Genomic DNA, 12,569 nt, shown 5'->3' with positions numbered 1-12,569 from the left:
TCCGCGGGCCCCGAGCCCCGCCGGGAGGAGCATCCCCAGCGGCCTCCCGCTCCGCGGGGCCGGGCCCTCCCCCGCCCGTCCCTCCGCCGTCCTCCCCGCGGCGGCCCCGCTCCTCCCGGCGGCCCCGCGCAGGCGCGGCCCTGGGCGCGGGATGGCGGCGGCGGCAGCGGCCGTGCCGGTGCTGGTGGCGGGCGCGGAGGTGGCGGGGCCGGGGGAGGAGGCGGCGGGAGCGGGGCCGCCGGGGTCGGTCCGCTTGGCCCGGCTGCCGCTGGCGCGGGTGAAGGCGCTGGTGAAGGCGGACCCGGACGTCAGCCTGGCCAGCCAGGAGGCCGTCTTCGTCCTGGCGCGGGCCACGGTGAGGGGCGGCGGCGCCCGGTTGGCGCGGGAGGCGGCCCTGGGGCGGCTGGGAGGCCGCCCGTCCCCCGCGGTGCTGCTGGGCCGGGGCCGCGGCCGGGCCCCCGGGCTGAGGGAGCCGACTGGGCCGCGCCAGGCCGGTGCTGGAGGCGCTGGGAGCTGCAACCCCCGGCGCTGGGCTCGGTGTCTGTGGGACGTGGGGCCGCTCGCTTGGCTGTTACAAGAGTTGGGGTTTTTTGGTGGGTTTTTTTTGGTTTGGGTTGGGGTTTTTTTTGTGGAAGGTTTGAGGAGTTTTCTCTCCCAACTGACACCTCGTCCGGTCAGCAGGCAGAGCCGCCACGGGCAGCGAGGGTAGCCAGGCACCCGTCCCAAGCTCTCCCGTTGGGGAGCAGGACCGCAGCCCCTGCCCTCACCCCGTCGCCCCTCCATCCGCCCGGGTCAGGTGCCGGCTGGGGCCAGGGCTGCTGCCGCTCGGCCCCGCGGTGAGAGGTGCTGCTGGCAGAAGGCTGGGGAACCGCGGGGAAAGGCGGCAGTGCCCCCCCAGCGTCCGCGTCTCCCTTCCTCAGGGATCCCACCGATTTGTGACGTGCAAATCGGAGCAATGTGTAGAAGGGTTTTTTCTCCCTTGCAAAGTGTCTCCCGTTGCACAGGCGAGGTGTGTTTGGTGGGATGGCTTTGGCATCTTACAAAAGCATCCGTGTGTAGACTGTGGTCTCACCCTTCCAGCGTCTCCCTGCAGTAACTCCTCGGCTTGCGGCTGGACGTCTGCTTCCCGCAGCTGAGGTACCTGCTGGGTGCATGTCAGGACAGTCGTGCTCAATCCGCTGAGCGCAGGACACCTTTCCTCCTTCAGAAGGTGTCCTGGGAGCAGCTGGTTTGTAGCTGCTGTCCCAGATGCATTCAGAGGAACCATCTCTGTTCAGTGCACTCTCGGCCTTCTCCTCCCTTGTGGCTTCTCATGTGAATCACTGTCCAACAATTTCATTCGTTGTTTTCAGAGCTATGTATTGGGAAGGGGAAGTTTTAAGATGGAGATTCTGGTTTCTTCCTGAAGTCTTGTAGGACCTTTCCTCAGAACATTCTCTCTTCCCTCTCTCATCCCCTGTGTGTGAAATTATCTTGGTTTTGCTTTGCAGGAATTGTTTGTTGAAACCATAGCCAAAGATGCTTACGTGTACGCTCAGCAAGGAAAAAGGAAAACTCTGCAGAGAAAAGACCTGGGTATGAGAGCATGTTCTGTGCTATCCCTTAGCAAAGGGTTGCTAGGATGGAGACGGAGGATTTTTCCACCTGTCCTGGTGTGATGAAGCTTAGGTGCTTCTCTTTCTTCCTCTGAGGATGGGAGAAAAAAACCGTCCCTCTGCCAAATATTACGCTAATAATTTCACACACCAGCTCTAGAGGTTTAGACCAATTGGTCACTGAATTGTGATGCAAATTCAAATACTGCTGTTTGAAGCAGATGCAGATATGGAGTTGGTTTACCTATGTTAATTGTTGTCAATTCGTTTTGCAGATAATGCCATTGAAGCTATCGATGAATTCGCTTTTTTGGAAGGTGAGTTTCTGCTCGGTTTCACCTGGTTTCAATATTTTGTGTAATTTCCTTCTTGGGAGAGAAAGAACTTAATCATTTGCAGAGCCCTCTGTTTCCACATCTTTAATAGCGTAACTTGTTATGCCCCTTGCTGAGAGGCGAAATCAAATCAAAATCCACAAATCAAGAGGACCCTGAGACACGTACAGTCTTTTTAGCTAGATTTGGTTTTACTCATGTGTGATTTGCTTAAACTTTAAAAAGTTACTGCCTATTCCTTTGGCAGCTTGTAAACAAGTTTCATTTGTTCACATAACTGCATTTCTGTTTCCTGAGACTATATTTTTTTTTTTTTTCATTTTTAGGTACTTTGGACTGAGCTGGACAGAGGTGGAGTGCTCTGGAGAAAGAGACTGCAGAGATAGATGTGGGGTGGAAAACAGGATGTGGAGAGTTCAAAAATGGTTCCTAGAATTGAGACACTGAAATGGCAACCATAATATTTTGTATAAAGTTTTAAGTTGTTGTAAGTTGTTTATTTAAAATGCATATTTTTTCATAAATATTTTGTATGTCACTTAACTCTGCCCTGCCGCCATGGTGCAGGCTGCTCTCCAGCTTGGCCGAGTCACCCAGCGGTGGCTCAGAGCAGCGGTCTCTGCCTCTCCAGGTCTGCAGCACCGCAAAGCTCTGAATGGAGAGCCTGGGCACAGTGAATTTTTTTTATTTACAGAAATGTATTTTTCTTTGTATATATTTGTTTCTTGGCCAAACACAATTAAATTTATTTTTTTGTTGTTGTTGAACAGCTGTCCTGATTTCTCCTCTGTGCTGCTGGGACAAAGGGCGTGGTGTTCCTGTAGCGCTGTGGTAAATGGCAGAGTTATGAAAGGATGCCTTCTAATAGCATTTTGCTTTTGCTAATTGTTTCCTCAAGGCAGCTGTCCCACTGAACCCCAGCTGTCTTCCAGGAACTATGTGTGAGCTCCAGGGAGACTTGGCTTGTTCCTAGGGGTGTACAAGCTTCCATAAATTTCTGTGATTGCTGCGCCCGTAAGTAATTGCAGCCAAACCCCCTCCTAAGCCCTGATGTTGGATGCCAGAGTGGTGTCCGATGAATTATGCTGCCATCACGGTTCTCTTGTGCGCTCTCATTCCTGAGTCCGGCAAAAAAATTTCCCTGGGAACCGAATGTGTTCCCTGCCACGTGCAGTTGTCCAGGTCGGTGCAGAGATCCTAACTTCAGTAATTCAGAGCCACATGCAGCAAGCGTTTGGGACACGGGCGTGTCTGTGTGAGTCCCTTACAGCACACGGGCACCATCTGTACTTCTGCTGTTTCCAGGACTCAGGAGACTAGTACTTTCCTACGTGTATTTAACAAGCTAGAAAGAAGCAGATGAGCCAGAGGCAGACTGAAAAGAGGCAGAAGGAGAGCCTGCTCAGTGTGGTTCTGGGGAACACGCTGTCATTGCTGATGTGGCTGAGTCCTACTGTGTTGCCATCTTTATCAAAGAGCCAGCTTTGGTCTTGGTTTTGGTGTTGTGGGGAGACAAAAGAGGGTTGTCCCTGGATAAAACGGCCGTTGAATGCGATGAGTGAGGATGAAGGATGCACGTTCCTTTCAAATGAGGGGACTTGAAAGTGACTCCAGTCACCACAAACTTAATTAGTTGGAAAGTGGTGGTAAGAACAAAGACCCCCAAAGGAGCTTGCCCAGGCTGGGAACAAAACCAGTTGCTCTCAAGAAACACTTTGAAGTTTGCTTGAAGCCTGATCCCTGTAGACATGATGTGGGAGAGATGCCATCACTGCCCAGGCTGCTTCGGTGTTTGTTCAGATCGCAGTCTGGAGACGTTTGCCAGGGGTACGTGAGCCCATTTGTCCCTGTCCACCTTCTCACCCGCTGCGCGGGCCCCGGTATAAGTATCAGAGCTACCGGAGACCTTTTTGTGTTTCCCGAGGTGCAGTATGCAGGACTCACTAGCTATAGTCTTCTTCGCAGGGCTCTTGCACGCTCCCATCTTTGCCAGTAAGGTCCTTTTTCCTTCTCGTCGTCTTTGACACTGCTTTGGCCTCTCGTGTAGGAGAGGAGGGCTTGCGTGGGTGTGCGGCGCGAGGCTGTGTGCGGGCTTTGTTCGCATCTGGTGCTTCTGTATGGGCACAGTGTATGTTTTCTGTGGTGCTTCACTGTGAGCAGCGTGGAGGAAATAAAAACTCAGCAAATAATTTGAGGTTTGTCTCAGAGGAAGCTGCTGCGCAGAAATCTTTGGGGGGTTCAGTGCCGGTGAGCTGCTTTGTGCTGTGTGAGATTACTCCTCTTACCCGAGCTCGCGTTGCAGTCACGTAGAAGAGAGCAGGGCACTGGTGTCCTAAGATAAAACACTGCTAAATGCAGCCTTTTCTTGGAGTAATTAATCAATAGGGTGTTTAGCCCAACCAGCCAGGTCTGAGAGGCCCGATGGGCCATGTGCATTTGTAGCTGCTCTAAATCTCTCCCTTGCGCTGAAGCCATTTGGTTCAGACGGGAGGTGCCTGCGGGCTTGTGCTCGGCGCTCAGTGCCTCCTCCCAGCGCAAGCAGGAAAGATGATGAATTATAACTGGGGTAACGCTGGGCTCGGTGGTTTGTGACTGCGGGTGCCGGAGCCATCGGCAGAAAGGACAAGGGAACCTGTTTGCAGAGAGGGGCTGCTGCAGGAGGCAGAGCCGTTTCCTCCACGTTGGGCACGGTGAGTTCCCCCTTCGCCTGCAAGAAACCTGGATCCTTTAAGCTTCCCCACTGACGTTCCCACCCATGATCCCTCGGATGTTTCTTTACGTTGAAATTATCCTGGTGACTTTTCCCTCAAGGGGCTAAGGACAGGAATACGCTGGGGACTCGTTGCCCAGATAATCCAATGCTTAAAGCATGTTTTGTAGAACAGGAACTGGTCCCTAGGTCTGTTCATTGCATGAAAGAAGTTTCATTTTCTGTACCAGGGTCCTGCCGTGTGGTTGAATTTTGTGCTTGAATTCTGTGTTTGCCTCTGGTATTGTGTAAGTTCAGGATTACTGCAGACTTTTGATTCCCAGGATTAACATTGGAAGAGCTGCCAGCAAGACAGGGTGTCCTGACTTTACTGTGCAGAGAAAGTAGGAAATAGCTCCATTTGTTCACCAGAAAAAAAAAGTCTGTTGCCTTCAGGAGTAGCCTTTAGTCTCAGTTCCCCCTGCAGCAGCAGTAAGGCCTCATAAAATGAGCTTCAGCTGACTTTAGCACAGATAAGTGAGAATGGCTTTAACTGTGTGACCAAAAGTCTGAGGTTTCTTAGGGGTTTTTTTCAGTGCATGGGAGCAGTACTTGTACAAATTTAGCCTTTAGTGTTTGCAGAGTATCTGGTTCTTATGCAAACAGTAGGGATTATAAAATGATCATATCCAAATTAAGAACTGTCACAAGCAGTGACAGCTTGTCATCTCCAGAGGAAACAATTTCAGAATGGTGAAAATAGTGAAAAGAGTAATAGATAGTGATAAAAACAGTAGACATGGCCTGTATCGCTGAGGGGATGGGAGAGCAGGGGTTAATGGTGTCTCCAGCTGGCACAGCATCCTTTGCAAAGGAGCATCTGCAGGGATCGCCACCTGGGAATGGCTGAGACGCTGCAAATTGCTACCTGGCTTACTGCTCGCTTCCCTGGGCAAAGAAATCCTCGGGCAGCTGGCAGGAGCTATAGTAACCAAAATGGGATTTAAAATGTCCCGACGTACTTCCTGGTGTCGTGCAGCACGGCGATGAGGGCTGTCTCTTGCGCTGACACTGAAGAGCAGTTTTTAAATCGGTGCAGCGCACGCCGGGTCTGCAACTCCAGCAGCCTGAATTGCAGCAGATGAATGATAGTGGTGTTGAAGTACTCAGCGGGCACTTTTAAGGACAGTTTTCTTCCGCAGTGTACGATGAAATGAGGATTTACATCAATCAACCCTTTGAGCATGGACAGCACTATTGGGGGAAAAATAGCTCATTTTAGAAGGCTTTCCGGAAGGAACAGTCATTAGCCAAAAACCACTGATATTTTACAAACTCAAAAGACAGCAGAGTAAACCGGTCTAAACCTGGATGTCGTGGTCCCCTGTCTCCCCCATTCCCGTGCCTGCTCCCACCTTCCTGTCCTCTACCTGTAGTGCTGATGTGGCAATGCAACAGGTCTGGGGAGCTGTGAAATTGGGATCTGGGGGCGGGGGGAAGGGGGCAGATTTGTTTTCAGCTCAAGCAGCTCCATGAACAGGTTCATCGGGCTCTAGGCAAGGGCAGCCAGGTTTCTCTTTGCCCTGAACCCGCTGGGTGCTCGGGCTTGTTCAGTACGTTCAAGGTTTGCAGGGCAGCGACAGCTGAGCAGTCACCTTCCCCCTTTGCTAATCGACGTATTCATCTATTCTCACCCCGTGCTTCATGAGCTCACTAAAGAGTATAAATCCTACTGTTTCCTAGTGAATTCTTAATTGCATTCTTTTTATTCTGTAGTGCGCTGACCAGTCTATTATGAAATGTTTTCCTTCTGGGCTGCAAACGTGTCTGCAGTGCTAGTGAAGGGCTTTCTCTCTGGGGTTTCTGCAGGTGCTCAGGCTGATGGAATCTCTCTCCCAGACAGACTTCCCAGGGGTGGACATGTCTTTTTGTTCACTGTTTGTGTCCTTTTCATCGGCCCTGGTGTGAGCTAGGGCCTCCCCAGCATCACGCAAACAGTGAGGAGTAATCCTTTCGTCGATCTTGTGTTCCACAGATGCCTCTGGCAGTCCTGTCAGCGTGGACGTTGGAAAGTGTTGGTCCGGCTGCCTGTCCCAGCGGATCAGCTCCCCCCACCCCGGCCTCCTGGGGCTCTCCAGACACTCCTCCATGCTTGATTGCCTTAGAAGCAAGAAGGTGAGAAAAGTGTGTTATTGTTATCCCTGTGGCAGGAGCAGTTGGGTCTGGGTGAAGGTCACACAATGCTGCCTGGGGCTGCCATTTTCTAAATGTTTTAAAATACTTTTTCTTGGCTTCTGCATTTCAGAAAACCCGTCACTGAGCCTCTTGTCCTCCCTCAGCCAGCAAGCAGTGGCACATGCAGGCTGGACAACCGGAAAGTACCCAGCAACGCTGGGTGCCCCGTGGCAGAGGAAGGGCCAGGGTTCAGCTGAAGGGCTATCACAGCACCTACCCAGCTGCTCCGGGCAGCATCCAGGCGTGTTTCTGTCCTCCCCCAGCCCAGCAGTGAGACCAATTCGTTCAGCCGCTTCTACTGTACGTGAGAGCTGGTGTCCTGCATGTAGAGGGGTTGGAGGCCTTTTTCTGCCTGGTTGAGCAAAACTGGCAGGACCCGTGGTTTCATGATGAATATACCTTTGAGGTGCTCGTGTCATTCCCATACCGCATGCCGCGTATCGCTCCTAGGAGGGACTACGAGGAGCCCGTGCATTTGGGGACATAGCTATGCACAGGCTGCGATGCTCTCCGATCCCAGGAGAGCTGACGTTGCCTAAAGTCCCATCTCCACCAGGAGACCTAACCCCAGGAGGGAATGGAAACGAGCTCTGTACGGTGCTGCACGTGTGTGTCCTGTGAGCGTTCACCTGGGGGGCTCTAACTGTGAAAAATCTTGTTGCCACTTGTCCCACCGTTGTCACCGCTGTGGCACTGCTGGGGCAACGTCTTCCGGATGGGCAGGTCCACGTTCGTTCCCCAGAGCTGTCATCGCGCTGACGCTCCAGATCAGGAGCCTGGGGTGAAACAAGGACTGCTTTGTCCAAGAGAGTTCAGCTGGTGGTGGGAGGGTTTCGAGGAATGAACAGTTTTGATATCAATGTGTCACTGGGAAGAGCAGCACCACAGCAACGCAGTGCTGCCACGCAGGGAGAAAGGAGTAAAGGCTGAGTCAGTTCTAGGTCAGAAGAGGTTTTTATCAGGGAGCTGATGGTGGAAGTTGTTCTCCATGACCTGTTTTTACCAGTGTATTTGCCTCTTGCCCTGTTCTGTGCAGCTGCAGGTCAGGCATCCTGACTCGCTGCTGCGGCCGGGAGCCCCACGTTCCTGCCCTGCGGGTTCCTGCTGCCAGCCTGCCCCCGTGCACGTGGAGCGGGTCCTGCTCTTCGACGCCGTTCGGGAGGTGGAGGTGGTCGACGGCTGTCACTGCAGCAGGTGCCCAGAGGAATGTCTCCATCTCCCAGCTCTGAAAACCTTCTTTCCAGGCTCTCCCTGGGAGCTCACGTGGGGAAATACTCTGACCTGACCTACAGTGCAGGTGTGGGAATGATGGGGAGCTCCCCTCCTTCAGGAATATAGGGATGATCCCTTCTGTGTGACCAGCACCAACGTCAGAGCTCAGAGCGTGGTCTAACAACGCTCCGGTCTGCTACGCAGCCCCTCTTTGCCTTAGGTGGGAGTGGGATTTTATACTGCCAGGGTTTGGGTTTTCTTTTCCCTTCTGCTGCTGGGCCCTTAGAGCACAGGTCTGCAGGTGAAAGGGTAATTCCCTGCCCCTGTGCATGGTGTGAGGATGGAAATACAACCACCTCGTGTTACCTTCCCCTAACCAGACGTCATAGAGTAACCCAGGCTGGGAAGAACCCTGGGGTCTCTGTTCCAACCCCCACACACACACACTCAAAGCAAGAAAAACAACCTGATGATAAAAGCTCTACTGAGAACAGACCACTTAGCAACCGCTGAAAAATGGAGTTTCCTTTCTGATGGTCTGAAATGCCCTTTCATCTCAGCACCAAGCTACACTGATGTTTCAAAAATCACTTTGAAATTCCAAACTAAATCGTTCCAGACAGGTCAAAACCTTCCACTGGGATAAAGCTGAACTGGTTCGTCCTGAGCTGGTGTGCTGTCTTGTGAGTTCACACATAAAACGGCCTGAGTCACATCAGTGAAGATGAACTGATCTGGTGTTATCAGAACAGAAAGTCGCGTTGAAATGATTTTCTATGACTGCTTGATAAAATCAGTTCACCTGGAATATGTTGATCTCATTTTATTGGTGTTAAAAGCTTCCCTGTGACACAGCTGTGCAGCAGCCACTAGAGAGGGACAGAGACCGACGCGAGTCCTGTCGTGAGCTTGAAAAGCATCGAAGGGCCCTGAGCTGGAGGGGTGGCGGGGAAACAGAACCCCAAGGGGCTCAGCTTGCGGGTCTGCGTCCCATCCTCCCCAAGCTGGAGGGTCCGCACGCAGGCATCTGCGGCCCGCGCGGTAATCCGGCTGCAAGACACAGCGAGTGGAAAAGAAAATTAGGCAGCGTGAAGTGCTTTTTTCCAGAGGTGGGAGAATCAGCATTTACTTCCCAGAGGTGTGAGTGGAAGGTGCTGGACGATGCTGTTGTCCCCCGCTCCGGGGGGTGGCTAATGGACTGTGGCTCATTCGGTGATAATGGCCCAGGGCTGGGAAATGGGGACTCGCCCCCAGCTTTGCCTCTGTCCTAGGGCAGGTCTCTGCACTTTCCTTCTGGGTTTCCCCCGTAAAGTCAGGCTGACGCTTTCAGCGTCGCGTTAAAGACTGGACACGCGGCAGAGAAGCGGCGGAGGGGGGCTGGAGGAGGATGTTAAAATCTCACCCAGAAATACTGGCTTCCAGAAATGAGTTGTCATTTTGTGTGGCCCCCACCCCCTTAAGGCATCGCAGAGAGATTTGCTTTCAGAAAACACTTTTCCCTCCGCTGAAAACACAGCCCCATCCTGGAACAAAGAAATCTCCAGCAGCTGGGAGGGGGCAGGAAACTCTCAGAACCATTTTAAAGCCCGGAACCAAACGCAAGCCCTGAAGGACCTGCACCCGAGGGCTGGGACAGGGCAAGACTAGGTCCTATTTAGAGCCAAAACCCAAGACTGACTTAGCCATCATCTTAGCCATCCTTCTTCCCCTCCTCTAGCTCATGCAACGGAGATGTTAATCCTCATTTACTTGGTGAGGGAGAGGAAAGCTGGGAGGTTTAGCAGATGAACTGTTTCTTTCCATGCAGAACAGACGTTCAGACTGAGATAGGCAGGACAGTCTGTGCCTGTTTCCTTCCAACCGGACGTGAGTTATTGCTGGAGGAGCCTCCGTCTCTCCTCTGGAGCTGCTGAGCCCCTGCCTGGGCCAGCCGGGACCTGGCCTGGAGGTGACACGGCAGCGAGACGCAGGCTTTCAGCGTGTCTGCCCAACGCCCCCCTCGCCCCGCTCTCCGCACGGCTTCCTTAACAGGCTAGGTATGTCAAATCCAAACATAACTTATCCTGTGCCTCCAGAACCGGGGCCATCGCCTGCCTTCCCCTTCCTCCCCTCTTGGACCGTTCTTCCTCCATCCCACGACGCCGGTAGGGCAGATGTGATAACTCGTGCTGACGTGGGGAGATGCTGCCTCCATTGCCCCAGCTCCGGCCGGCTCATCTCCTTGCATGGAGAGCTGTGAGCCCAGCCCAGAGCAAAGCCCTCGGAGATGCCTGGGGAATATATTTCCAGGAGAGCTGGTGCCACTGGTGGCTCCAGCACCTGAGAAAGCCGTGCAGGGCACAGCCCCCTGGCAAATCCAGAGAGAAACGCTGAATGAGTGTTAAATAATGTTCCCCAGCTCCCTGGTGTGAGAGCACGTCTCTGGAAAAAGCGTTGCCATGAATATTTTATGTTCAAAGACCTTTTTTTCTCAAATATAATGTGTAATAGGCTGTGTCTGCAGAGACAGGGCTGTCACAGGGCAGGTGCAGGGGTCACAATTTACACCCAGAATAACCTCTCTTCGCCCTGTGGTCTGAAACGGAGATGGAGGAACAAAACCTATCACTGAAGTCCTGAGCTGGTGAAGGAATGAGCCCCAAACTCTCAGCTGGGGACCCTCACACAGAAAACAGCACTTTCCCCACCGGCGCGCTGAATGCCGGAGCCTGATGCCGGCTCTGTGCCGCACGGCAGACCCCCCTGCCGAAGATGTTGCAGCCGTAGTGGCCTCAGACGCAGCCCCGGATTAAATTTCCTTCTGGTTTCCTTGCAGGTGGACTTTTCTGCGTGCCCACAAAGTTCAACACCGCTCTAGTCCAAAACCCACAAAGCGGGGAGGTGGTTCGGATGCCGGAGAACTGCGAGGTGAGGGGAAAAATGTTACCGTGTTTCCCAGGTGGAATATTGTTATGGAATTGCGCACGGCTCTGCGGGACGGAGGGAGGAACGGCTCAAGGTTGGTGGTCCATGGCTTGGTCTCCTCTCCGGTGGGCTCAGCTGGGCCCACACGTGGGGTGTGAGCAGCCGGGTGGATGCTCGGACACGGGCAGCTTCACCCTGGTAGAGCTAAGCACACCCAGGCCACAAACTATAGCGGTAAAAAGGTCTCACAATTATATTATCTTATGCTATAAAATGTATTTTACTGCCACTAATTTGTGTATGCGTCAGTGCCATTAAGTAACAAGTGGTCTTTTCTTTGGGCTGAGGATTTCTTTAAAAAATAATTAAGGGAGTAGTGAGATACTCATTTAAAAAATTATTTAATCATGAAGTATATCTTAAGCTCAGTTCACCGGAGACTGTACTCTCTTCTTCAGCATAGCTTTTGTGCACGGGGACCTCAAAAAACACTGGTGTGCCCCCCAAATACTTCTCCTTACCAGCTTTGCCTCTCCTGTAAGTTCAGCCTGGGTGAGGGTGGGCCGGTCCCCTGGGGTGTCCCCAGCCGGGTGCTGCAGGGGATTTTCATGCCTTTGTTTTGCAAATCTTTGCAGGAAATTGATGTGGGAAGGTGCTTGGGCAGCTGCTCCTCGGGGGAGCCCTGCTCCCTTAGGTAAGCACAGCTGTGCCGGGATCCCGCCGCTCTGGTCCGGGCGCATCCGCACACGTTCGGAGGCAGCTGGGAGCTGTTCCTGTTTCTCTCGAGGGATGGATCTGCTGCTCCCCAGGGCAGGACCTGGGTTCTGGGGAGCACCCACAGCTCCTCCGGGCTGTGTCTAACCACGTAGGGACAAAACTGAAGTGGAGCAGCGTTTGCAGCGGTGCTACAGCAGCATGCCGCTCCGAGGGATGACGAAGAACCTGCCACCGATGATGCCGAATTTGGCCTGTTTGGCAGCTGCTTATAAAGCTTGTGGTCCCCCAGGATAGCAGGCACAGATGGGAAGAGGATCCTGACAGTGGGATGTGCCATTCCTGCTCCCTGCCTGCCATCCCGTGGGGCAGGAGGAGGACGAGGAGGAGGAGGAGGGAGATGCTCTGGGGCAGGGTTGCTCCAGACACTTGGTTTTTTTCAGGCCGGGGGACAGCACTGTGTGTCACCTGCAGACACAAAAACGTGACAAACACAAAGGGAAGCAAATCAAACCACAAATAAAGAAATAATCCCTGCTTTGCACAGGCAGAGAGGGAGGAGACGGTTCACTGAGTTACACCAGGAGTAAGGAATAGATGCCAGCGGGAGAAAGCTGCGTCCCTTTTCCTCCACCGCCCTGGTTCGGGGCATCTGCCCTGTGTCCAGGGGATGACACGCCGGGCCCCGGGGCGCAGGGGCCCAGGGGATGTACGGGGTTTGTCTCTAACCGCAGGGAGTCACAAGGCGGAGAGAAATGTCTGGTTTGGGCAGAAGCTGCCTGCAGCCGCTGCGCCCCTCACCAGTACGATGTACACATGTTCAGGAGCCGCCGAGACCGCGTTCGCACCGTCATTGCCATCCGGCAGTGCAAGTGCAGGGGGTAG

The 12,569-nt window shown here is 53.3% G+C and overlaps 2 protein-coding genes across 2 annotated transcripts; both read left to right on the top strand.

The window, feature by feature from the left end:
- Nucleotides 1-73: 73 nt before the first annotated feature.
- On the top strand, nt 74-2,612 carry POLE4 (DNA polymerase epsilon 4, accessory subunit). The gene is made up of 4 exons (XM_075776641.1): nt 74-355; nt 1,491-1,575; nt 1,871-1,912; nt 2,257-2,612. The coding sequence occupies exons 1-4, from the start codon at nt 152-154 to the stop codon at nt 2,268-2,270; spliced, it is 345 nt and encodes a 114-aa protein (XP_075632756.1). The 5' UTR covers nt 74-151; the 3' UTR covers nt 2,271-2,612.
- A 1,066-nt stretch (nt 2,613-3,678) lies between these two features.
- Nucleotides 3,679-12,569, top strand: LOC104643316 (uncharacterized). Its single transcript, XM_075776275.1, is given in 9 exon segments — nt 3,679-3,683; nt 4,538-4,620; nt 6,655-6,794; nt 7,891-8,117; nt 10,098-10,102; nt 10,882-10,979; nt 10,981-11,064; nt 11,606-11,664; nt 12,419-12,569. Coding segments are annotated over 9 exon segments (852 nt in total).

The sequence above is a fragment of the Balearica regulorum genome, chromosome 26 (assembly GCF_011004875.1).
Source record: "Balearica regulorum gibbericeps isolate bBalReg1 chromosome 26, bBalReg1.pri, whole genome shotgun sequence".
NCBI lineage: Eukaryota > Metazoa > Chordata > Aves > Gruiformes > Gruidae > Balearica > Balearica regulorum.
The sequence above is the reverse complement of the archived record's forward strand: the minus strand, read 5'-3'. Positions and strand labels throughout refer to the sequence as shown.

Coding starts and splice junctions, on each gene's coding strand:
- POLE4 (XM_075776641.1), top strand. CDS start 152: ATGGCGGCGGCGGCAGCGGCCGTGCCGGTGCTGGTGGCGGGCGCGGAG. Junction 356..1,490: donor TCGTCCTGGCGCGGGCCACG/GTGAGGGGCGGC, acceptor TTTGCTTTGCAG/GAATTGTTTGTTGAAACCAT. Junction 1,576..1,870: donor TCTGCAGAGAAAAGACCTGG/GTATGAGAGCAT, acceptor TTCGTTTTGCAG/ATAATGCCATTGAAGCTATC.